This window comes from Amphiura filiformis, chromosome 11 (genome assembly GCF_039555335.1).
Source record: "Amphiura filiformis chromosome 11, Afil_fr2py, whole genome shotgun sequence".
NCBI classification, from domain to species: domain Eukaryota; kingdom Metazoa; phylum Echinodermata; class Ophiuroidea; order Amphilepidida; family Amphiuridae; genus Amphiura; species Amphiura filiformis.
In genome coordinates, this window is record NC_092638.1 from 57,432,831 (window position 1) to 57,460,651 (window position 27,821).

The 27,821-nt window shown below is 36.4% G+C and overlaps 1 protein-coding gene across 2 annotated transcripts; it reads left to right on the forward strand.

Annotated features, from left to right (window-relative positions):
* The first annotated feature begins 10,825 nt into the window (after window positions 1–10,825).
* LOC140165059 (globin-like) lies at window positions 10,826–26,458 on the forward strand. Of its 2 annotated transcripts, none has more exons than XM_072188478.1 (4): window positions 10,826–10,976; window positions 21,637–21,733; window positions 24,570–24,798; window positions 25,986–26,458. In XM_072188478.1, the coding sequence occupies exons 1-4, from the start codon at window positions 10,973–10,975 to the stop codon at window positions 26,157–26,159; spliced, it is 504 nt and encodes a 167-aa protein (XP_072044579.1). In that variant the 5' UTR covers window positions 10,826–10,972; the 3' UTR covers window positions 26,160–26,458. The 2 variants fall into 2 exon arrangements, with proteins under 2 accessions (XP_072044579.1, XP_072044578.1); XM_072188477.1 differs by lacking the exon at window positions 10,826–10,976 and adding an exon at window positions 16,316–16,462 and having other exon boundaries at window positions 25,986–26,457.
* Window positions 26,459–27,821: the final 1,363 nt, after the last annotated feature.

The following is a 27,821-nucleotide window of genomic DNA, read 5'->3' on the forward strand; positions in this document are numbered from 1 at the left end:
CAAGGAAATACAAAGGTCATCTGGTTATTGGGTTCTGGTGTTTAACGAAGATCTCAGTCAAGTGGTCAGGAGATGAAGGATATCATCTTACCTGACATGAGAATTTTGTTAAGATTCTGCGAAGGGATACGCTGGATAAAAAGCAGATGTTTTCAGGCTCTTTCTCAAATACCTCAGAAGCAGACTTTCTTGTTCCAACATTGAGATATTTGCTATTATGCTGTTAGATGGAACTTGCATCGATGTCAAAATAGTTTACATCCTGCTTCTTCAGGTAACCTTGTGTTACCACTGGCTCAAACCACCATGTTCACCAGTGTATACAAAATATCAGCAAATACCCAGAGTGTACCACATTATCTGCGTGAAATAGAGGCAATATTATCTCTTATGATGGCAATAAGGTACATTATGATGACGGTATCACTGAAAGTCTTGTTGGCATGCCGGTAGAATGAGGCTGAGCATTGATATTGCCAACTCATTACTCATTGGGAATGGGAAGGTGTTGTAGTTCTTGAAGCCACAAAAGGAGTCTTTACGATGGTGGAAGAGACAGCATTGATTATAACCCCTCATCAACAACTGCGTCATCTCAGTCTGTTTTGCACTGGGCTGGCATCAGCATGTGCCAAAAGACGGTGCGACCACTCCAAGTGGATGCATCTTTGCCGAAGGATGAAATTGTTCATGTTCCATCACTACATGACATTAACCGCCATACAATACCTGCATCCAGATCACTGCAGCAGGTCCTCCAAGGTGACTATCAGTGGTTGAATTATGTAGATGATCACTTGGAAACGCATCTGACTAGTGACGACTGGATTTCTTGGGCTGCCTACCACGCAGAGCGTTCATCTGGGTCCTCCCTCATTCATTTCAAAGCCCTATGCTCCCACTGCTGACAGAGTCAGCAAACAGTCCCACTACAATATGTCTCACTGTATGATGCTTGATGACCATCAAACCGGAGTACCTCAATCCAAGACAGACACCCGTTGTGGTAGTCCTCCTTCATTAATGCATCTCACATTTGCAGGACTAGATTATGTGCACCAAAGATCAGGCACAGCTTTCTATTCTGATGAAGAAAACCTATATCCAATATGTTGAGCTGAGGCAAACTACTGCTAATGGCCTTGCTCCCTGACTTGCCAGTTGCTGCCGCTCTTCAACCCTTGAAATAGTGGAGTCAAGCCTTTTCCATCCCGAAGCAGACTTCTGGTTTAAGTCATCATTCTGCCAGCATGTCAACAAGATTCTCGTTACCCGTTTTCATATGCACCTTCATAGCCACTATATATAAGAGATAAATGGAGCCTGTCGTGACGCAGATGACGTGGCACACTCTGGAATTCGCTGATTTTTTTTTGCATACAGCGGTGTACACATTGGTTTGTGCCAGGGATAATACAATCTTCTGTGAAGAAGCAAGACGTATAGCGACATCGATGCAAGTTGCATCTAACAGCATAATGTAGAAAAGATGTCAATGTTAGAACAACAACGTCTGCTTCTGAGGAATTTGAGAAAGAGTCTGAAAACATCTGAGTTTTTTTATCCAGAATATCCCTTCACAAAATCTTGAGTACGTGCATGTGCCAAAAAAGAAGTCTTTCTAAAGTCCTTTCTTGTTTCCAGACTGCCAACAAAAGAAGCACTTTGTTTCAGAAGAGTGCTTATTTGCAGTTGTCTATGTCATTTGGTTGGTAGATAAACAAGAAGAGTAGATTCAAACTGTCATTCAACACATATTGAGATATTTACCACAATATTACGATGTGTACAACACACATCTTCATCAGGAGGGATTCGATGATGAATGTCCTGCTCTCGACCTTTGATGTCCTTTCTGTTGATCGGATTAGGGCACTATATAATGAAGGGAGCTCATTCACCTTGTTTTCACAGGGTTGTTTTGGTATCTAGTTCTCTCAGCCTTTCTTGTAGCCCCGGCTTGTAGCTTGCCCGATTCACCTTCTGTTGCTTGACAGCGCTTCTGCAGGGTTTTTTTTAATGTGACACGGCATGCTTAGTTTCCTTGGTGCTATCTACTACTGCACTGCTCGCACCACTGCCACAACTTGGCATATCATCTACTAGTACAAAGCTGGGCAAATCGCCATACTCACAAAATATCAGAAATATTTTTAAATAGTTCTGTGTAAGAAGCTTCTATTTTTGTAGGTTGCCCACATAGGTTTACAGATGATGCTGGATTCGTAATTAGTTCATTTCTGGCTGGCTGAAAATTAAAACAAATTCCAGTCATGTGTATATATACTGGTCATTTTAGATCAAATAATGCTTGCTGCTATCAATAGAGTGGACTGAAAATAGTAATTAAAAAAACAAAACATGCATTATAAAGTGTGTCTCCAATGGTGCTAAAAACTAAGGTAGGCCTATATTGAAACATAAGTTTGATGTTCATCCTTCTACAATATAGCCAATGACAGGTACCAAGAAATTCACATTTAAAACCCTTGTACCCTTTTCAAATTACCTCCTATCACATAAACAGAGCCAGAAATGAGTTTCCCAGCCAAAATTAGTACAAATTGATATGTCACTTAAGTTTGTAGCGCAAACGGTTCAAAAGTTGTAAAAACGCCAATTTTAAAGATGGCGGCCAGTGGCCATCTTGGATTTGAGGGTCAAAATGGCCACGGATTCCCAAAACAATCCCAAAAATGAATTTCTTACCCTAAATTAAGCCAATTTCAAACGTTTATACATGTCTGTAGGAGAAATGGTCCAAAAGATAGAGAATACCATATTTTGGATACTAATTAGCATAATTTATGCTAATTAGGGGGTTTTATGCATAGAGACAGAGTGTCTCTTTGGATAAATCTTTTCCTCTTGCCCCAAGGAACATCCATACCAAGTGGGACCTTTGTACTAAAAAATGCAGCGTTCACCCTATTTTCACCCCTTAGCAAGTCTACTAATTATACAAAACAGAAATAAGCAATCTCCACTCCGGTTATTTTAAAGGGGCATTTCGTGATTCACAGCCGGCCTCATCCCCCATTCCCACTTTTCTCGAAAAACAAAGTTGAGATTTTTATACCCCTGGAAAATAATGTTCTTGCAGATTTATTCGTTTAGCAAAAATATCGTCAAATTTGTATTTACGTGCTGGTTAACCATAATAACAGAGCGAAATTACAACAGTGGCCTGTGCAGCAGTGTAATACACATAGCCATGCATAACTCGCAAGAAACTGGTTTTTTTTGTGAATAAGCTTTTTTCGTGGATATCTATATAAAAATGTCAGAGGATGCTGGAATCACAAAATACTCCTTTAAGATGCCAAAATAAATATATAATGTTTATATAAACACCACCCACCAGCAACCACCTCAGAATGTAACACAAAAGCACGCAGGATGAACATGTAACCTTTGTTGCGTTCAGTCGTATTTATCTTGTTATTGTGGCTATTGTAGTTTTTAAAACTTTAAAGATTTGAAAGTGTATTTTGGACTTTTGTATCTGTCTGAAGAGTATGGGCCTATGTAAGCTTACATTAAGCACCGGCCAATAATTTAATGTAATTTCAAAAATACACTCTAAATAAAATATACATTAGTTATAATACGCCATTTTCTGGATTCGGGAAATGGTTTGGACAATGCAAAGTGAGTCGTAATGTTAATGATAATGATAAAAATATATTGCTAATTAATGAGCTCTGCTGTTTTCATCAAGTGTTTTAAACGCCGTTGTATATATTTTGTAAACAATAAGTAAACATGGTATAAAATACTCGTAGAAATTACTTATTCTATATATAAAGTACTTGTTTAGGGGTGCAGGTCTATATTTGGAAGTGTTTTTTCCCGAATGGTTTTTGATCCGAAAGGACATTGCTCCTTTGATACAAACAGTAATTTCTCCTGAACACTGCTGAAGGTCTTTCTTCCGACAGCTATAGGTTATATTCCAAAAGCCTATTCCGAAAGGTCATTGCTCCGATAATAACCAACGTGTTTTTATTCCGAAAGGTTCCGAAGAGTCGTTTCTCCAAAAATATTCAGAAGGGTTTTTGCTTTCGGAGTAATGACCCATAGACCTATACTATTTTCGGATCAATACCCCTTCGGAATAAAACCCTTTCAGACTAACGAAATTTCGGAGAAATGGTCTTTCGGAACAATAAACCATTTGGAGTAATGGCCCATATTTTGGGACAAATGGCCATTCAGGCTAAATAAAATTCTGACCTATGACACTTCCAGGTAAAAAAATCTTTCGGGTCTGTGGCCTTATAGCAAGGCGTGTTCAGATAAACGACCATACGGAATAAAAACAGCTCGGAACAAAACACTTAGGAAATTCGCCCTGCTCCCCTTGTTTAGTATATGAAATCAGCTATGCTCATAGACATGCAGTGGTTTGAAGATATCAATTAATACTCTCCTAAAACAATCAAGTTTGCAGATTTTTAATAATATTTTTATGGATTAGTTTGTCTTCAGATAAACATGCCAACAATTAAAATTTTAAAATAATGCTTAAATAATCATCAGTAAGTTATATTGCATATTTGTTTTGTATCTATCTAATTATTCAATAAAATGCTATTTCTGCTTATAGTGGATAATGGATATACTGTCTTGTTGTCTGCGTGTGAGTGACTTTAAAAACAAACAAAATGCGGATTACTAAATCATTGTGGCAAAAGTATTTAAAGTGCATGAATAAAAAAAACCTGATTCGGCAGCCGGCCATGTTTGCCTAAGGCTATTTTAACATCTTCGGTTTTGTTTTCGCCAGCCCATAGGGCTGGTACCTAATTTTGAGATGGGATTTGTGTACACTAAAGATTAGCTAAGATTATAGCCTTCTTCTATTGGTATGAATAATTTTTGTTACTTCTTGTGGTTGAAATGTTTTTGATGTCTGCTAATTCGATTTGCAAGGAAAAGAAAGTATGTTTTGCCGTTTCAACGAACGAAAACGATTGAGTATTGCCCAAGTTATGTTTGAATTAATTATGACTTAAACAATTATCATAGGTTAGGCCTACACATTTAAACACAAACTTGTTCAGCAATCAGCATATCAAAAAAATGACATGGTCAACAATTAGTAATTAGCCGGGAATGATCACTGGAACGAGGTCATATCACTATCAGTGGATTACTGAGCATAGCATGATGTTTGGTTGCCTGTGAGTGCATAATTGATATGTTGATAACAGATCTAATAATGTTGTATAGAATCAAAATCTTCATTATATGGACCACATTGAAGTCAAAGTAATTATCTATCCTATCCTGTATCGTTTTATGGATAAAATTGACTCAAAATGTTATTGATGATATTATTGCTATCTTTAACATCAGTTTTGTCTTTTCAACGGGAAAAATCTGATGGAAAATAAAGTTTTTAGGGGCTAGCTATAATATTGAACAATATATCCCATATTTTGACATGCACTTATAGAAAATAAATAAGTTATTGTCTTACTTTATAAATTATAAATACTGTAAAATGACACATAACTAAAGTGAGGCCACTTTCTATCTTTTTTATTTGATTCATAAAATTACATTCAACAAAATGATTGAAGACTGAGAAAACACACAATGCAGACTATTACAGAATGGAGTAGGTATTAAAGATGCCATGTCCATAGCTTTGCAGGAGTTTCGGACTAACAATCAACACATTCAAAAAATACAGTTTAAAAGTGAAGATTGTAGTGAATGATCAGTCCTTTATCATGTGCTTGCCACTCTCTAAATTCCTAGGATTTAAAAATAAGTCTAAGATAGGCCTACTTATTAAAATGACAAAACTTTTGAAAGACTTAAAATTCAAATCTTTATTAGAGTAGAATTTAAATCCATTAGATTTGAATTTTAAGTCTTTTCAAAGTTTTGTCATTTTAATAAGTCCCTGGAAGTTAGAGAGCACTATCTACTTTATAGTAAACTATACATTGCGAAATAATATAAAATCATTTTAAAATAAAATGTGCATGTAAGTTGAGTTTACATAGCGAATTAACTAACAACTGCAGTGTATTTCTTGATTTTAATAATAAGCATGGGTAAAAAGCAGTAAAGACAAAAATACAGAACAATTTATGAATTAAAGAGTTGACAGGAGTTATAGGAGTTAATGCTTTTTGCTGTTTCAGTGTGCATGTTCTCACCATTAATGATGGTTTGGTGAACTGTCATGTAACATGGATGTAAGCGTGATCCTAAACAATACCTTTCACGGTGACCCCAACTATTTACAAGACCTCCTCTGCATTGAGGCTGGCCTTCCCTTTTAAAGGGAATTTTTATTGATGGGTAATTTGCATTCAAGACCATGAAGACCACCTATTTGAAGGATAATTTTAAAGGTTTGAGAGACTGATTGTCAAAGGCGAGGGCCACCGAGAGCCATTATGCGGGCCCGATGGTACAATGAACACGCTGGCCCCCTTTGAGGGGGACAGTTACATTCCTAATCCTTTTAACATAGAGAGGATGGATGTGGGTGTAAAATTCTTGAATACATGTTGAAGCGAAGCGAAAGCAGCGTCTTTCGTCCCGATTAACTCTCTTAGAACAAATTCCGCGCGAAGCGCGCAAAATTGTCCAATTAGGAGAAATGTGCCCGATAGAAGGGCGATATTTTGAAACAGTTTACACTCATTTGCCCATAATCAATTTAAATTTTGTTCATTAGGGTACTGGGATGTGTAGGCTACGTATAAAAGGAACTTTCCTATTTTCTCTCAGTCTTCATATATCGAGGATGATCGTTGTAGCCAAACGGGTCCGTAAAAAGCAAACTAAAGAGGCCTTATAACAGTGAGTCCGTGAAAGCAAATAAAAGATACCTTTAAGATATAAAGTTCATTAATTATATAGACAAATCCAATTTTCTACTCCCAAATCCAATTTTCTACTCACGGTTTTCTACAAATCCAATTTTCTACTCATACCTTTAAGATGTGTGACCAAATGACAGCCTTATCCCCAACTTTTTCCTATCAAAATGGAGATTTTGGCATCAGAAGAAGCGCATATTTTTCTCATAATCTCGGTGAAATTTTAGGTCTGAAATATGTTCCGTTTAGATGTTAGGCCAAAACAAAATGGTTGTGTTGCCCTCAATTTTTTTTTTTGAATGATGATTTGTTCAAACAAAAATCAATGTTTTTCACTTAAATTAATATTTTATTGAAAGACTAGTCTTAAATTGATTATCTAACATGTCTAACAAGTATCCAGAAGTCAAACTTGACAAATGTCCGCTAATCTTGCTAATTGAAGAAGCAATTGAGGAGATTTTTAAAAACTGGAAGGTTAAAAAAAAATCCGACCGACCGACCCAACTTTCCCATTTTTCCCACATGAGGGCAACACAACAATATTTTTTGGGGCCTTATGAACGAACAAATGGCTCAAAGCATATGGCTACGGTGGCTCATACAGATTGACAGAAAGAAACAAAGAAAGATTTAACTTGACAGAAAGAGACCTTAGCAATTTTGCAAATTGCTAAGGAATGATTTCATGACTTGATCATTTAGTTGAACTTTTAAATACGTGAACACCTTCCAATGAGACTCTAATCACTATATGGACCACAATAGCCTCATCCCAATGGCATAGTTCAATAACCTCAATTAAACAATCATAGAGCAAACTTTGACCTCAAGTTTCAGAGTATGAGTTTTTGTACCCACATTTTCAAAGGTCATTCAATGAATGTGCAAATGTGTTGAGGTCAAAGAACTGTGCCTTGATAGATGAACATGTTGTGGATCCTAGTGAATGCAGATCAGAAGAAGAACAGTTAGAACGTATACCTGTTCTGATTAATTGGACACCCAAACATCAGGACCAGTGTCGCAGCCAGGATTTTTCAGAAGGGGCTAGGAGGGGCAACTCAACTTTCATGGGGGTGGGTAGAATATGACGACAATTGTCAAAAATGGACTAAAAGTACACAAAAGGCATATATATGTATAAGCATCTTAAATATCAGGACAACTGGTCCCCTTTCTCAACACAAAAGTTGTTAACTATATGGGTTACCAAATAGCGCGGAAAAGGGGTAAATTTTTTACCAGCAGCAAGGACCGCGAAATTGACAAAATAGGGGGTATTTAATTTGCACTGCCCGCGAAATTTGACCGTGAAATCAGCAAAATAGGGTAATTTGCACTACTTGGGAAAATACGGTAATTTATGTCAATATTTAGAGTCATTGAAAAGGGGTGTTAATAGTCATTGAAAAGGGATGTTTGAAATTCTAGTCACTGAAATCCACAAAAATAGGTTGTTTTTGGCCAACTTTTGTCCCCAAATTTTGTCCTCGATTTTGCAGGAAAAAGGTGCGAGGGTGGTAAAATGTATTTATTTATTATTTAAAATTGATGAAAATTCATTACAAAGCAGGTCTTTGAAAGATTCGGTAACCCACATGGTTACCAACGTTTGTGTTGAGTGCCCAGCCCCTTTGCCACTGATCGGAACACATAGTTAAAGTCATGGTAGACCGCCCTTGTCAACATGGTCATGCAGAACACTGGACTGGAAGGGATGTATCCGAACTGCAATGGGAACTGCGTTGCAGGACATGAGGAAGAACCGTCGTGGTTCGGGAAAAACAATCAACATATGTCATGTTAGTCAAAGAAATCAAGTCAAATTGAAGACCTGAGCGCAAGAAGACCGTATTAAGTCCACTAGGCCCCTCAACCATGTCAACATGTATAGCCTACACTAAAATGCTAAAGTTGCGTATAGTTTCGTATAGTTTGGTAATGTTTTATACATGTTCAGGGGCCAAAACAAATCTTTCACAACCTTTCTTGATGTTTTCACCCTGGAACATGTATTAAACATTATAAAACCCTAAGAAACTATACGTTAATTTAGTGTTGAGGGGCCAAGTGGACTCACGGTCTTCTTGCGCTCAGGTCTTCAATTATTGTTGGTCACGTGTCACACTGGGTATTTAAAAAAATACAATAAAATGCGTAAACAAGGTGAGCTAAATGAGGCTAAATCCTCCAAATCGACGTCTTTAAACATGATCTTATACGTCAAATTGCATTTTGATGTTTGCACGAAAACCCTTGGTGAATTTTTAAGTCTGAAAAACTACGTTGATTTAAGATGGGTGTTTATACCGTTCCCATAATCATGACATAGCTGAAACTATATATATATATGGCTTAGAATAATAGTTTGGGTTGTATAACGGTTGAACGAGAGAACGCTATAAGAAAGTATAAACCCATGTCATGTTGAACTTTATTTACCCACTTTAAGGCGAGTCGGCTGGCCGAGGAGCCATAATTTTTCCAGTTTTAGCCATTTAAGGCAACATAAAATTAAACATTCGTTTCACGTCCCCACCGTTTTTGAAAAGTGAGGAGGGGCAGGTATTTTATTGTTGTTTCTTGCTAACAAAATACAGCAGTTTTCATTGCTATCAGTTTTCAGCAAAAACACTTGCAAGTGATTAATGCTGACTAACAAACTTGTTTACTTGTTTACTAGTGTATTAAAAACTTAAAATTAAATATGTAAATTGAATAAAAAATATGGACTGATCCCAGAAAGTGAGGAGGGAGGTGGGCGCGAAACGATTATTTAAAAATTTATTTGCCATATTAACAAAGAAACTGCAGCGTATAGTACCTTAAATCGAAAATCTCCAGATCGGCGATTATGGCTGGGGTAATTGTTTCACCTCTATAGTTCATGCTATCCATTGCCCCCATCAAACCACACAACATAGAAATGTTTTGTGTCATGTTGCACTTTTAACCTGTCCTACCAATGTTAAGAATAGGTTACCGGAAATTTTGAAATGTGCAAAATGTAAAAAGCTTTTTTGTGGTGTACGTGCAAGAATGTGTAAATTTAAAATTTAACTTGGTATTGTCACTGAACCAAAATACTACCATCAATAATACTACAAAACGTCGCGAAACATTTACAAGATTTGCTTCAATTATATACTAGCCCAAATACTACACTGCAAAAAACAGCAGAGCAACACTTAATAAACACTTTAAACTTCATTTAAACACTTCTTTGTACAAAAGGTATAAACATCTTCATATTTATAAACACCAAAACACGTTTATAAATTAACATGTTTACCTTTTGTACAAACAAGTGTTTATGAAGTGTTAAAGTGTTTATTAAGTGTTGCTCTGCTGTTTTCGCAGTGTCGGTATGCCAAACTTGGTACTCATTGCAATGTATTTTCCATGTCAAGAACCAAAATTATCATGCAGTCGTGCGTGAAAAAAATATGCTCTGCGTGCTAGCCATGCGCTTCAATGGAGAAAGTTGGAGTTTTGAAATATTTTCTCAAAATTATCAAGAGCTATCTTAAGAACTATTGAACCAAAACTAGGCTTGTTTATATTCATTTTAATGCATTTTTCATGCTGATTCCAAATATGATTATGAAAATTTACATTTCTGAAATTTTTGAATTAAAAAAAAATTGAAACATGTGTAGTCTGCAGTCGACACCCGCGTGAAGAGTAAACTCGTATAAACTCTCATTGCAATACATTTTGTGAAAGGTTTGGACATAATCTGTATTTATAGTGGGTCACCATTGGTCACTTCACTTATGACATGCATGCAATGCCCAGATACCATGTTCATCCAACCTGCATCAGCTTGGATACCAAAAGTTTGCTAGGCGTGGCCTGTTTTAACCAATCACAAACAAGCTTATAAATTCGGATACTTCTACAAGTTACATTCATCCACGTGTATTTAAATTTGTTTCAAATTCAGCGCAGCTATAAAATAAGCCTATCTTGTGTATGTTGTACACTTTATAGCTTGGAGATACTCCGGGCTGTGCCTTTTGGATATCTATAGAGGAATTCATTTCCGTCGTTTTTTGGAATATCTGGATTTACACTATTTTATTCTATTTTATTCTATATCTCGATAACACCAGACTAAAATGGGTAAGTATATAGTTTGTACAAGAAAATCATTTCACTGAGTGAAAATCTGCAGGATATCCCGGGTATTAAGCTGCAGGGCCCGGCGCGTAGGTAAACTGGGGAATGTTGAACCTAATGATGGGACCAAAACCGCCACACCCATTATGTACACGTTTAAGGGCTGGGGTATGAACGTTTGGACAGTATTTATTTTGGGACATTAGAGCACATCAGACATATCGAATTGCATTCTAAATACGAAGAATGTCATTCTGATATCAAATAATTTTGGTTTTTGAAATTCGCAATTTAATACACATTTTATGGCAAATCATTAAAAATTGATATTTTTGATATTTAACAGTACTCGAAGTAAACTTTATAAATCTGATGATTTATACTTGTATACGTGTATGTAGGTGGGATGAAATGCCGACGATCAATTGAAAATTTGAACCTTTCGTATTGAAGATATGGATTTTTTTCCCAAAACACCAAAAAAAATTAGGTCTTTTTGGGAAAAAATCTATATCTTCAATATGAAAGGTCAAAATTTTCAATTGACCGTCGGCTTTTTCCCCTGCTACATACACTTTAAGAATATATCATTAGATTTATATAATTTACTTCGAGGACTGTTATATATCAAAAATTTGAAAAATATCAAATTTTTATAATTTGTCATAAAATTTGTATTATATTGTGATTTTCAAAAATGAAAATAATTTGATATCAGAAAGATATGCTTCGTATTCAGAATGCAATTCGATAGGTCTGAGGTGCTCTCATGTCCCACAAAAAATACTGTCGAAACGCAATAAACGCTCATTTTAGATCCCTTAAGTGCAAACGGCCATATGATACAAGAACAGCATTTTGATATGCTAATCCTTTTCTAGAACAAATCTTTAAGGGTAGAAGCGGTATTATTGGTTGAAGCAGCCAAAATATCGATTTTCATTATCTAAATTAATATATTATTGAAAAAGTACACTTTGAGGCATTGCAAAAGTTCATTCTACAAATCATATACTTTGAAAACTTGCTTGATTTATTGTCGTGAATGAGTTATGTACGTCTTACAAAAGTGTTGTTGTTTGAACCCTCTTTACAACATAACTCAAGAACCACAGGACCTACAATAGTATATCTGTGATATTTGAATCCTACACACTAGTCTTGCTATGAAATGACCAATGCAATTTTTACAAGCTCACTACCATTCGCAAGATGCTGTAAACTACCAAATCGCAACAGTTGCTAACCTTAATTTCTCTTTTCGGCGTTGGCTATGTGTGTTCAACAACGGTATCTATAGAAATTAAACACTATCTAAAGTCTCACGTTCATGAAAGTTAACCTGTGTTCGTATATTGAATGATTATTTTTTTTGATCCAAACACAAGAAAGTTATTTCTACCTCTCGGAATTTTCTGATGGTTACTCCATCTTTCATCAGAGAGACTGAGACTGTGATGTTGATCATTAGGTCGTGGCCTTTCAACATCACAGTCTCAGTCTCGCTGATGAAAGATGGAGCAACATCTGAAAATTCCGAGGTAGAAATGACTTTATTGTGTTTGGATCAAACGTTTTAAACTTCAAACACTTAGTTTCTAAAGGCATTTCTGTCTTCCATACACTCTTGATCTTAGAGGGTTCTTTATCCTCTCAGGAGAACCCTTATAAATGGTTCTTTAAAGGAAGCATAAAGGGATCTTGTTTACTCAGAGGAGCCTTGTTTGGTTGTTCAAAACCTGTGATGGTTCTCTATAATGGGTTCTTGGATTATCATGAAATTTTTAGGGCTCAAATATGAGGGTCTCCCTGCAGGTGGACACGTCAGAACCAATTTGGCACTCTTTTTGCTATTAAAAATGTTAATACAATATTTATAATGTTTAAAGACTGTTTTTAAGCAATTAAACATGAAATACCGCGATCATGTGTTCAGAATATACTTCAAAGTTTTTGCTGTGTGTATATTATACTGTCTACCCGATGTACATTGTACATGATGCATCGTGGTTTGCGTACCATCCTAGACACATCTTTCCTGATGGCAACGTTTTTACAAGGCAAACAGGCAATTTATACTAATTTATGACAATTTTAACGGAAACTAGAGCGGTTCTCGGGTTGCGCGGTTTTCGGCATACGCGGTTGGTGTGTAAGGTTGTTGCAGGGTGATGGTATGGTAGTGGTTGTGTTTAGATGTGAGTTTCTTTTCAGAACCCTGTATGGGCGAAGCCTGGATGGTGGATGGGGAGTGTGGGGTGATTAAAGAAGGAAATAATATGGAAATGTAATAGGCCGCACGGCTGTGTAATGTTGTTTATGTTTTACAAGATGCCCAGAGCACGGGTTGGGATATGGGATATCCCTCGTGGTGTCGAGTTCACAACAGGTGTTGGTATTGCTTTACCAAAACAACCCGAGCCGTGTGGTGGAAGTTCAGTTTGTATGTATAGACAGTTTCCTAGCAATATTGACTGTACCCACCAAGTTTCATGCCCATACGACAGATGTTAGTCATTTGACCTCAGATGACCCCTAAGTGACCTTGGATTACCCCCAAAATGACCTTCCAAACATTTGACTCTTAATGTTGACTGTACTCACCAAATTTCATGCTGTTATGTCAGTTGTTAGTAATTTGACATCAGATGTCCCCTGGGTGACCTCGGATGACACCGAAATGACCTTCCAATAATTTGAATCTAAATGTTGACTATACCCACCAAGTTTCGAGCCCATATAACAGTTTTTAGTAATTTGACCTCAAATGCCCCTGGGTGACCTCGGATGACCCCGAAATGACCTTCCAAAAATTTTACTCTAAGTGTTGACTATACCCACCAAGTTTCGTGCCATTATGACAGTTTTTTAGTCATTTGACCATAGATGAACCCTGGGTGACCGTGGATGACCCCGAAATCTATTCAGCTCTACAAATACAACTGACCAAGTTTAGGCGATACACCATGTTGTTAAAACCCCTGTAGACCCTGTAAGGGAACAAACCAAAAGATCGATGACGTGCTATAAACGTAACTAGTTTCATTTCTCAGCCGACCCCCTCCCTCCCTGCCAGAAACGTAATAATGAAATTTTGAAAATTTTGACATAATAATAATAATGACACATTCTTCAGACCGATGGTTTTGTACAAACGTAATCGAGTATTTTTACCCCCTCCCCCTAAACGAAACTAGTTTCGTTTATAGGACGTCATTGATCTTTTGGTTTGTTCCCTAATACTCGGCATCATCGCACATGTTGACTGCCAAACTTCATCACAACATAAACTTCGAAAACGATCCATTCATACTGTCCCATTTATTGATACCTTCTGTTTGTATCAATTGCCAGTGAGCAAAATACACGTGCTCTGTTCACTATACACAGCAAGGTATAGGTAGCTATGTGCACGATATTACAACCTCTACCTTGCTGCATTTGATTTGCAGTTCTGACGTCTGGCCTGCGCCGGTTTAACAACCAGGTCAGACCTTTGGAGCGGGGCTAGACAGGGATGACAGAATGCTGTGTCGTCATAAATTAAATAAAATTTATTACTTTTGGTAAACAAGGGTTGGCTGAGAAGAAAAAAATGTGGAAAGGTGAAAAGCAAAATGAAAAAAAAGAGAAGAAAAACATGGGGAGAAAATGGGGAGAAACGGGAGGGAAATTATGATTTCCTTTCTCCATGCTCAAAATTAAATGTTGAGATTAAAGTTTTCATTTTTCGTTGGAAAGGGTGTGCCCGGTGATTGCGTATTAAAACAAACGTTAACAAACAAAAACAAAATTCCCTGAATTGTTATGCCAAAATAAAAAAATTTAATCTTGTAAATTTTTGGCTCTATGTAAAGTTTGGAAGGATTTTTGATTCTAAAAAAAGAAAAAAAAATCTGGGGTCATAATGAGTCAAAAGATGTGTTTTATACAGTAAATGAAGTAAAAATTATGATGCGCAGTGATTATGCCACGTTATTAAATTTCTAATCTTAATATTTCGTCTTTTTTTTTTTTTTAAAAGTAGGCTATTTAGTTTTGTTTAGTTGTGGCGTTAAAATACACAAACAATTAAGTTTCTGACGAAACAGTTCTTTCAGGGACACCCTGTATATAGCATGTTTGTACTACAGTATCGATTTTATTGAAGGTCACTGGTAAATAAACACTTGATAGTCTGTGCCTCAGGCCAGACTGTATGTGGCTATCACGATGTTTGTTCGGATCGCCCGACACAAATTGGCTGTGTAGGAGACTAGGTCTGTGCAAACAAATTAACGACTTTATAGCGGGCGCGAGTGTTTCCAAAAAGCAACACAAAAGCAAACAAAAATACACCCATTGCCCGCTATTTACCGTACGAAATGAACGACTCTAATCATGTACCGCACGAAATGAACGACTCTAATCAGCTGCGGCAATTCCCCAATGGTGGATAGGCCTATACTATACACGTATTCTTATTCGTGCATTTGACGGACTTGGGTGTTTTTGTTTTTGTTAAATATCTCCTCTCCTGAACACATATTATTATAGAAAATCTATCTACTTCTTCATTCGATTACATACTATATACCCTGCAACTTTCAATATATACAGTGGCTAGATAAACCCTTAAACGTGCGAACAAATATTGCAAAACAAAATTAAAGTATGGCTCTCCGCCCATACAAAAATCATCGGAATAAATCTCAGTATAGGCCTATTACGCTTGAATATTTGGTTTTATTCCTTTATTTTGATACTAGCCTTGCAGTTCTTGAGTTCTATTGTTTCTTATCTTTTATATGTCTCGGGTATAAGGCCGGATTTTCCGTGAGGTGTGAATGGGTGTTGGGGTGGGTAATTAGAAAAAGGCGGTGGGTGACTCTCTGGAGGTTGTATGGATCATTCAGGTCTGTGTGGCTTAGACACTAATAATAATTATGCACATTGCACAAGCACTATATCGAAATTGTTAGCAATACGGGAAGCAAAGGCTGACGCTGTGACGCATTGATAATTAGTAAATAAATAGGTATACATGGGCTACGTGCAGGAATTCTTAATCGTACCTCAGTATTGTTATTGAATGCATGCTACTAGTTTGCAAATTTTCACAACAGATTTCAAAAGATTTGCCTCAATTTCTGGACCAATAGTAGCTGTGCAAATCGTGGGTTACTTGTCCTTTTTTGACCTACATGCTTTTGACATCCAATTATCCCATCTCATCCAATCAGGATAACAGAAAGTTTTGTAGGCGTGGTCTGAATTAGCCAATCATAATCGTATAATCAACTTACATATTCGGCTATACTTTCGGTGAATGTTTCGCATGTATATTCAGCGCAAAATCTGTTGTTGCTTATCATTAAGTGTCGACTCGAATCATAACTTGCTACTGTTTATGCATCGACTTGCGAATCTGAGGAATTCACTATCTGCGTCCTTAAATTTGGAATATATCTGGATTTGAACTTTTATTGTAACTGAACATACTAAAATGGGTAAGTTTGTACAAGAAGAATATTTATCTTGACTGGCAAATCTGAAGGAACGTGGTGTAAGCAGAGCCCACGTAGATAGATTTGGAATGTTGGGCCAAATTTGGGACCGAAACCACCACGCCTCTCCATGTGCAAAATGGCTGAGATGATATAAGAACAGTATTTAATATGTTTATTCCTTTTTTCGGAACCAATCCAGATGTGTGTCTTTGGACATCTGTGTGTGATATAATGTGACCAGCTCCAACAAAACCTGGAACAAGTCGCCAGACATGTTTTTGAATTGGGCTATAACGGGTAGGCATTTAAAGATGACATTCCCATTTTTTAAAAAATGGCATTTTGGGATGGTATTTGACTGTGAGACTAAGTGGACTTTCAAATCCTTGAAAGTACTTATTAAAAAAGAGGTTTATTTAATCTATAAATTACAGTGGAACTATAATCCCTATTCAATCCTGTGTAATGCAGGAAACTAATTGGCCCATTTATACTCAGAATAGCAATTTGGCAAAAATATCAAGGTATAATTTACAAAATTATCCATATCTTGAAAAGTATTGATGCTATTTATACAAATTTGATATCATTTTAAAGCTTAATATCTAGTGCTTTTATTTTTATTCAAATCATGAAACGCCCAAAATGAGTCTTGTTCCTGGTTTTGTCAGAATAGGCCACATATGGACCAATTAATTAAACACATTTTGAAAGTAAAGATATTTAAATATAACTTTTAAAGTTTTGACTTAACAACTACTGTTTAATAGCAACTAAACATGTGTTTATGGATTAGCCATGTTAACTGCACATTTATACTAATTTATGCGAATTTAAAAGTTATTTCCATTATTCCATAAAATTTCCTAATGTTACGTGTTGGGTAGTTTGAAAAAGGGGTGATAAATAAGTATATGGGCTACGTGCAGGAATTCTTGATTGTACCTCGGTATTGTTATAACTGAACCATATAAATACTCAGTTTACTAATCTTTGCAACAAGATTTGTCTCAATTTCTGACTCAAATAGCTGTTGACGTGTGTGCTTTTGACATCCAATAGTTTTGGGATTCAAATGCATGCGGCTTTGAATTTAACCCCTGAGCACTACCTGCCTATCTAACATTCTCTCTTATTGGTCAATTATATGATATCTTCACTTTAATCACCAATCAGAATGGAGTTTTGCAAATAATTCACCCAAATTTTTTGGTGTGGTGAAATTATTCTAACAATGTTGCTAATTGGTCCAATTGATAATGAAAACTTCTTTTTGACCAATCGGCAGGTAGTTCTCATGAGGATATGTTATTATTCGTTATTCTCTCTCATAGTCTCATCATATTATTTATCGGAGTATAAGTTCGTGGTTCATGAAGCACAATTAATCTAGTTATTATTGTCGCTTGCTGATGGAGCAGTCAGAAACCGAAGTTGTACAGAAAATCTCTGATAGGGCCTAGTCACTTTAATTCATGAAGCATGAAGCGTGGCGCACGGTATTGGCAAAATATTGTGGTTATTTTAAACAACTTAAGTAATTTAGGTAATCTATCCTTCTATCTATATATATAATATCTATATCTATAATCTATTTCAATTATCCGACAATTGACACGAATTGCAAAAGCAAATACCAAATCATAAAGAGTTTAAATGGTTTTATCCTCGTCTATACTACACTAGATTTTGGAGGTGTTTTTGTTTGTTTTGTTTTATTTTTCTGACAAGTTTGGAATGCATTGGACCTTGACCATGGACGAAAAAGGGCAAAGAACCAAAGTAATATTGATTACTTTTTAAACGTACAGTAATACTGCATAGTGTGGAGTTAATAAGCTCATCAATCATGTCAATTATATATATACACCTGCACAAAAATGCAGGTTATTCCAAATCTAGTGCTCCAAATCCAAGCGAAACGAATTACTTTGAGCTTGTGCACAAAATAAAAATCCCTTTAAAAGGGAGAGCTTGGCCATAGATTACCCAAACTTAATGAAATATATCAAACAATGAATACAAAGAACATACCGTAAATATTCGCCTAATGGCACACTTGGGCTCATTTGTCTGATGTAAATTTCATCTACAAATTAATAGAGAGCTCCCTCCTCTGAAATTCCAAAAAGAATTAAGGTTCTGTGCCCTTATTTGCTGTGGGCACTTTTTGGTCTAAAATTCCACTTATGTCAAGGTAGCCCATAGCGCCATTAGGCGAAGCTTTACGGTACTACACTGCAGGAACTCGCATTGCAGTAGGCCTACTCGGTTATGTGAAGTCAGCATTGTCCCCTTAGAAGGGAGTGACATGACACTTATCCTAGACTATGGTATTACAATTTCTTAATCTGTCATGTGAAAGTTTAATAACCACAAAAGTTATTATTTCTCACTGTCTTGTTCCATTATCAATTTAAATATTCAGTCACTCTGTCTTTAAATATACAGTTAACTGAATATTTAAATTGATGTCCAAGGACAAAATAATTGGTATTTGGCAAAATTCAAAATTTGGCAAAATAAAAACCATTCCTGTCGCCGCGCCGCCACTGATCATAACTAAAACTTTCAGCTCTCCAAACTTTTTATTTCATCCAATTCGATGCACACATGTCGTTAGTGAAATATGTGAAATCGTTCAAAATGCCACTTTGGGCATATTGTGTTCGTTTGCAGAACTCACAAGAATATTCAAATATGAGAATGATAAATGCGATATAGACAATGTTTACTTTAATGGTATGTAATGGGAAAATAGGTCATATTATTGGATGATAAATCTGTTATTCCATTAGAAAGAGAACATGAGTTTTCCTAATTCATTACAAACATGTGATTTCTTGATTCAATTTGCTTCAAAACTCTCATGGTTTAAACTTTAGAGAAAGAAGTCCCTGCCTGCAATAGCTGCCCTATAGACAATTTGACCATTTCTGCATTCTATATTGTACACATATGACATTTGGCAGCTATTGCAGATAGGTCATTCTTTTTCTGAACCCTCAACTTTTATAGCCTACTAAACATGGAATTTGCATCGAGTCATCACGTCTGTAACCTACATTAATACAGTTAACATGGGAACATGTTGCACTTAGTTGCCGTCATCATGTTTATCTTGTCCACAAAAGAAGTTTAAAATTTGTGACGTGGTATAAAAAAAAAAAGCACTTTTGAGCAGGTTTACAATTTTGAGTGTTTTACATATCTTAATAAATATAGAGATATGTTGCTCCACAACGCAGTTTTTCCCAATGAAATCGGTCATTCCTAAGCGAAGATATTGGGTTCGTAAGTTGTGATATTATAAAATTGCAAACTGAGATATCGGCCTTTAAAAAATATCATTGAAAATTTATATTGTAGGCCTACATGCATATGTCCCGGGCATATGTACAATGAAAAATGTCTGAAAAATGTATAAGTTGCCAGTTATAATCCGGTCTGAAACTATCAGACAATATTTTAAACATTATTAACATCACAAATTTGCAACAAACCCAAATTGTGAAAAAATCACGCGGGTAATTTGTTGCTATTTCTCCATTTACGATCCTTCCCAAAAGTGTCTCCTTTCGATATTCCACGTCACATTTGGCGTTGAATTCATCATATTGTTTGTAATCGTTTAATTAATAGTTAGGGACCGTTCACAAACACTTGTTAGGGGAGGGGGCCTGATGCAAAAAGGGGGACCCTTAAAATTTTTTGACCCTCCTAAGGGGGACCCCGAAAAAATTTTCCTGGGAAAATTGAGTTTATATGATTTTCTATGGGGTTGACCCATAATTTTCATGTCAAAAGGGGGGCTGAAATTTTGAGGTCTGAAAAGGGGGGGCCGATGAATTGTTTTGCATCAGACCCCCTAACAATTGTTTGTGAACGGTCCCTTACTATTATTTGTTTCACATGTATGCGGAGCAGGTATTTTAGTACAAGTTCATTGAGAGTCCCATTGAGCAGGGCTCATTAACTCCACACTATGAAGTATAATACTAATAATCATAATTATGTCATTAGGTAGAGATCCAAATTGGCCAATACTACACTTCAGTCAATTATTTTCACCTCGTCGGTCAATGGCCAAGGTTTAATGCCCTCTTTTACCCAAGGAATTATTATTTATGCCGGGGGGTTTATCTCTAGGGGTATCTGAATTTTACTTGAATCACGAGGGGAATGTTAAATTAAATAGAGAAAAGGGGTAACCAAGGGAATCCGAAAATTTTGAGCGGACGCAACGGGTGAACGCGGCGATATTTTGGTCGATTTTGGGTGAATACACCCACCCCCCCCTCCCAGTGTAAATATTAAATTGTCCCTAGAGTGACCTTTTCCAAATGTCATGAAATTCACTTTTCCCCTCAACCCCCCCCGCCGGAAAAAATTCCTGGTGCCGCCACTGCGATAATTTCTCTAGAATATGACATTTTGAAAATCGTTCATGTTTGCTCTCGGTTTTGAAAATTTTCACCGATAAATCACCCTGATTTCCTTACTTGAACAAGAAGCGAAACAATATGTCACTACGATTAATAATCAGTGACGTACCTGTGATTCTTGTCTACATGTCATGGAAGGGGGAAAGGGGGAAGGGGGAAAACAACAAAATTGCCAAGGTGAGCATTCGACCCAATGGGATAGCGCACGAATATTTTCAGTTTTATACCATTTGAAGAGAAACTTAAACTTGATTCAAATTTGTTTAATATCACGCGAAGCGCGCGAAAATTTGAAATTTTACAGTGTACCCAAATCAGTTACCAAAATGTGTGCGTATTTAAACAGTGCCTAAAACAAGGAATGTTTCTTTTTTTCTTTGAATTGTGGAGGCAATCGCCCACTTCCAGGCCCGTACGCAGGGGATGCGGGGGTGCGACGCGCCCCTCCCCCAAATTTGGAAAAGTATACAAAAAGTCCCAAAATTTCAGAATTTGCGACCGTAGCGAGCAAAAAAAAATCAGGTTTTTTACCCTTTTTTGGACAAAAAAGGTCAAAATTTTGGGAAGAAAGTCCACTTTTCACAAATCCCCCCCTTGGAAAAAAGTCCACCTTTTTAAAATCAGCACCCCCCCCAATGAAATCCTGCGTACGGGTCTGCCCACCGCACCACCCCGGTCAGGCATGCCACTGATAATAATGAGACTATCTTTATTATAATATCATTTCAGCTTTAAATGAACAACAGAAGACTCAGCTAAGGAATACATGGGATTTACTGTACGCGCGTGATAATCGCATGAAATTAGGTGTGGACCTTTTCATAAGGTAAGTTTCAAGTCATTCAATATGGGTTGCTCATCTGGGGGAGCCAAGTTTATCCCAGTTTGTCAGTTTTTGTCCCATTGTGGAGGGGGAGCAAAGCCAAATTTTTGTCCCATTTTCAGTCATTTTAATTCTATATTCTTTAATACCGTCCTCATTTTATCCCTGACATTTTTTCTGTGGGAGGAATCCCCCCACCCCTCTGGCTACGCCACTGTTTATGAACGAATGGTAGAAAGGCAAGCATACCAGCATAGCAGTGTTTGGGCATAATTAATGTATATCGGCTATCTACTGAAGATAGCCGTATGTTTACAGATAGATGATGAACATGACCCGTCCGGAGATCTTCGACTCAAAAGAAGCTGAAACTCCCTGGAGCTTTCAATTCACTGTTTTTTAAACTTAATTTCATTTATAATTATACTCTTTATACAAACATTATTGTTAGTGGGAGAGATCCTATACATTTTCGAGCAGTTTTGGTGCATCAAAAAGTAGCTACATCTATTTTACACACATGTCGATCTTGCAGAATACATCTTATGTGCAATATGTGCTCTGAAACAATTTGTTTACCTCAAATTTCAAAATTAGTACTCTTCGAATTAAGGGCTATAGCTATCAAAACAACAAAATAGGATCAGCAAGCTGTCTTTTGTATGCTCTTAAGGTTAGCAAGTACGATTTGGTAGTTCACAGCATCTTGCGAATGGTAGTGAGCTTTGGCAAATATTGCATTGATCATTTCATAGCGAGGGTGTAGAAGAATTCAAATATCACAGATATCATGGATATACTTTTGTAGGTCCTGTGTTCTTGAGGTATGTTGTAAAGAGGGCTGAATCAACAACACTTTTGTAAAACGTACATAACTCATTAACAACAATAAGCAAGTTTTCAAAGTCATGATTTGAAGAATGAACTTTTGCAAAACATCAAAGTGTTATTTTCCAATAATATATTGATTTAGATAATGAGAATCGATTTTTTTTTGCTTCTTCGACCAACAATACCGCGACTACCCTTAATGCTCTGCGTGCTAGCCATGCGCTTCAACGGAAAAAGTTGAAGTTTTGAAATATGTTCTCAAAATATCAAGAGCTATCTTAAGAACTACTGAACCAATACTAGGATTGTTTGTACTCATTTTAATACATTTTTCATGCTGATTCCAAATGTGGTCATGAAAATTTAAATTTCTGAATTTTTTTTAATTTTAAAAAAATTTTGAAACATGTCGTCTGCAGTCGAAAGTACTCATGATGCATTTTTGGCGATACACGAATCTTTCACTGTCAAGTTGTAATAAAAAATTTTATAGATGTAGATTGTAAAATGTGTGCTGATTGAAAAATGTTCCGTTTGTCGAATGTGATTTAATGGCATTGCAGATAACATACCTTTGCCCATTATAACATTGTTAGCAAAGGAAATAATTCAGCTAATCGTAGGTCATTCAAATGTTGACAATCAGCAGTTTTGTGATAAATGGCATTGGGGATTTCAAAAAAACTGTAATAAAATATAAACTGACATTTTGAATTTTAGAGTTTGATTCATTATTTTGTTCACCGCGTAATATAAAGAAATTGTTGTAACATTAAAAAAGTTAAAGAACTTTTACAGACTCATTTAAGGTCATTAAACTATCAAAAAACTTAACATTTTCAAAAATATTGCAAACAAGTTTCGGCATTGAGCACCTCAGCTCTTTAAATTCATAAGATTAAAAAGTTAATCTATAACGAGGGACAAATACAAGCTTGGATTAACAAATCTTAATCCAATAGCTTAAAATTCAACCAATATAACAATTTAGGAACAAAAAATTATTGTATTGTTCGTTAAGGAAGCACGCCACCATAAAGCTTCCGCGACCAAAAAGTGCAAATAGTCCTCCTAAAAAGTAGAAATTAAGCTTATTTGTTCAGCGAATTTTTCAGCAAATGTGTCTCAGGCACGTTTCTTTAATGTCATATTAAACCTGGATGGTTTCGATGAAATTACGTGCAGAAAAAAATGATTTTGAATCTGTTTTGAGGGAGCGGACTAATAGTGCAAATTATGCTGAAATCCCCAGAAATAGTTTTCTACAACTTAAAATCATGCGATGGGTAACAATGTCATGCAAATATGCCAAAAAATGAGATTTTCTATATGTTCAAAAAACGATTCTTAAACACTTGAGAGTGTTCTTACAATCTTATTGGTTCTTACCCGTGTGATATGACACGATATCACACACCTTAGCGCGTGCATGTCGACGCGATACTCGTGCTCGCTGTTTGAACCAATCGGAATGTGCATAGCAACAACAGGACTGATCGATTCTAAGCCCTAGGTAATTCCTTGTAAAATGTAGGATAATATTTGATTAAAATTTGGTATAGTTATAATTAATATATTAATTTTGATTGAAATGTTTAAGAATGAGAATAAATGTATTGTTTTTAGCCGCTGTCGTGCATCTATCGTCTCATATAACACGGGCGACATCATTATTTTTAGCGTAAAACAACTCGGCTCCGCCTCGTTGTTTTCCTTAAAATAATGATGTCGCCCGTGTTATATGAGACGATAGATGCACTCCAGCGGTTAAAAACAATACCTTTATTCTCTAATTATTAAAGCTATAACTTAGGGTCTTGCTGTATGCGCTGTCTTAATATCTTGCGTTTAATATCTCAATATTATCATGATTATTTTAGTGGGTAACGTTATGATGGTGTGCCCCCCCCCCCCCACCCCCACCCCCATCATTGCTTTTATATTAAAACTATATTCCATTCGCTTTATTTGTTATCATAACTTCTTTCCTGTAATTATATTTCAACAGCTTATTCAGAGAGCACCCTAAATACAGACAACAATTCCGTTCCTTCAAAGATGACCACGATCTCGCGGCATTGGCAAAGACGGCCAAATTGAAGGCCCATGGCTTCCGTGTCGTGTCTACGATTAACAACTTAATCGAGACACTTGATGATCCTGCATTGTTCGTGGAGCAGCTCAAGAACATGGCCAGGACACATCATGGACACGGTGTCACCAGAAACAGTTTTGGGGTATGATAAAATGCGTATTTTATATATGAATAGGTTGTGCTCAAAAGGGCCACAAGTTAGCCCTACTACTAGATAGACGGATTTTAAAAGCTTTTTTGGTCAAAAAATGTCCAAATTTGGAGAAGAAAGTCCACTTTTCACAGAATGGCCCCCTTGAAAAAAGTCCACTTTTTCAAAATCAGCACCCCCATAAAATCGTGGCTACGGGCCTGCCTATAACCATGCATGATAACGATATACCCCGAGAACTGCTAAGGGGCGCATCATTTGATTTCCAGGTGGAAGGTTTGGAGGGTTTTTTTTTGAAAAAAATCGCCCACTAGTGAGACGAAAAAGGTAATTCGCCCCACTGATGAGTCAAAATAATTTTTTGCCCCACCCAGCTTTGTATACATTAAAATTGAAAAAATAAATCGGCGGCTAAAACAAACAATTTCGCCTGGCCCAAACTCCCATGCCCCACCGATAATCAAATCTAAACCCCGTGACCGCTAGGGTGGAGCGATCACTGGGTTTTTAGCGGTTCTCTGAGTATATAGAGTGTTTAAAGGGCCCTATAGGGGGGGGCTAGAAAATGTCCAACCTTGGGGAAAACCCATGCAAAAATGGCAAAATGCAAATTGCACAAAGCTGACATATTTTGTACAACTTTGTGCATCCTTAGAAATATTATAAGCAAGCCTATATAAGCAGATCCGGATCAGGAGCCACACATTTGGAAAAAGCCGCTCTGGTCCTGAGATTATCTAGTGAACCAGGAACCTTTTTTAAAGAAATTGTACACATTAAAATACAAAACCTGCTTTAACTACCATCAGGCTCTATTTGAAAAAAAAAAGTAGAGCCTGGTTCATATGATTTTGGTGTGGACTAGGAGCCAAAATATTATGACCATTGGGTAAATGGCTCCTGAGTGCCTGGTTAATTTAAAGCTTGATTATAATGTGTGTATCTTTGCGAAACTTTCTAACTTTGCACAAAAGCGTAAGCAAACTTTGTGTAATTCTTAGCAACTTTGCCCGAATTTACACAAATTTGTACATCTTTGTAAAACTTTCAGAATATCTTGGGCATCTTTGCTCAAACTTTATTCATTTTTGCGCAATATTGAGCAAATGAAATACTAAAGCCGCCCTTTAATTCCTTAGCATGCTTAAAGAAGGTTATTTTTCAATTATCTTTTACAGGATCTTGCACCAATCCTGCTGGCAACTTTCGGCAACCATATCGGTGGTAAGTTCACACCCAAAGCCAGAGATGCCTGGGTGGCGGCCTACAACTTCATCGTGGATTCCGTATGCGCAGAGTATGAGGTGATTAACCGAGAAAGTGGTAGTAGCGGAAGCAGTCCAGAGAAGTAAACTATTCAAACTACGAATGAATGACCACCGACAACGATTTGGAAAAGGACTCTTGATGCGCTGCACCCTTAAGATGCATGGATAAAAACTCACTTAAAGGTTTATACGAGGTATTGTTGGTCGAAGCAGCCAAAAAAATGCAGTTCACAGCATCTTGCGATTGATAGTCAGCTTTAGCAAAAATTGCATTGCTCAATTCATAGCGAGCGTGCAGAAGACTTCAAATATCACAGATATACTTTTGTATCTGGTTCTTGAGTTATATATGTTGTAAAAGAGGGCTGAAAACAACAACACTTTTGTAAAACGTATAGGCCTACATAACTCATTAACAACAATAAATTAAGCAGGTTTTCAAAGTACATGATTTGTAGAATGAACTTTTGCAAAACACCAAAGTGTTATTTTTACATAATACATTGGTTCAGATAATGAAAATGCTTTGACCAACAATATCTCGTATAACCTTAAGGTGTGTTTGAGTAGTAGGATTCAATACACCTTCGTAGGTCTTGTGCCCGGGGTCTTGTGGTTCTTGAGTTATGATGTAAAGAGTGTCGAAACAACATCTTCATAAAACGACACAACTCTCAAGAACCACAATACCATTTTTGAAAGTGCAAATTATGCATTCCGTACCCATTCAAATCTTCAGGGTGTATAACTTTCCATAAATCCCTATTACAATAAATTCAGAAAATGAAAATTGATTTCGGAACTACCATGACTACTCCAATACACCTTAACTCTAGATCATCTTATAAATTTTGATTAAGTACATGTATCTTCTTGTACTTTCTGCTGGATATCAAATTTGGGAGAAAATAAATGTTATTCACAAAATTACGTGAACATTAATATTAGCGGGAAAACAGAACTGTTTAACCTAAAATTGTATCATGATTTCTATCTAAAAACTCGATGTAATTTGTAAACGTGACATGCGCATAGGACAGCCTTATCATTTATGCTGCAGTATACAAAACTGAAATAAGACATTTCCACTCCGCCTATTTTAAGAGGCCAAAAATAATATATATTATATATATATTTATATAAACACCACCACCTCAGAATGTAACAAAATAGCACGCAGGATGAACATTTATATAAATGCATTTGTTGCATTCACTCGTATTTATCATGTTATTGTCGCTATTGTAATGTTTTCAAATCTTATATTTTGAAAGTGTATTTTAGAACTTTGTATCAGCAAATCTACTTTTTATACATTATTTTAAAAGTGTTTTATTTTTTAATTTCACGGTGAAATATACGCATTTTTGTCTCTGCTAAACTCCTGAACACATGAAAAAGTACATGATGCAGTCATGTCTACAGTAGAATTCACCACGACCTTTGCAAGACTTAAACCCCATTAAAAGCTATTAAACCAAGATAACACTCATTGAAAACAGCTCAACTGATTAAATCAGATCTTCTCTGGTTAAATCCACATTACACATGTTTCTGTTTTACCTGTGCAATGAGCAATGAACTGGTATTATAGTTTCAGTTGGGTAAATGATTATAAAGCGAACGCAAGGTAACAATACTGTGTGGGCTTTTGTTTACGAAATGAGACAATAGTCTGCTTATTGTTAACCAGCGTTCTTGAAAATGAGAAGCAGAATGGTTTGCAGACTTAACACGGTTTGGAAA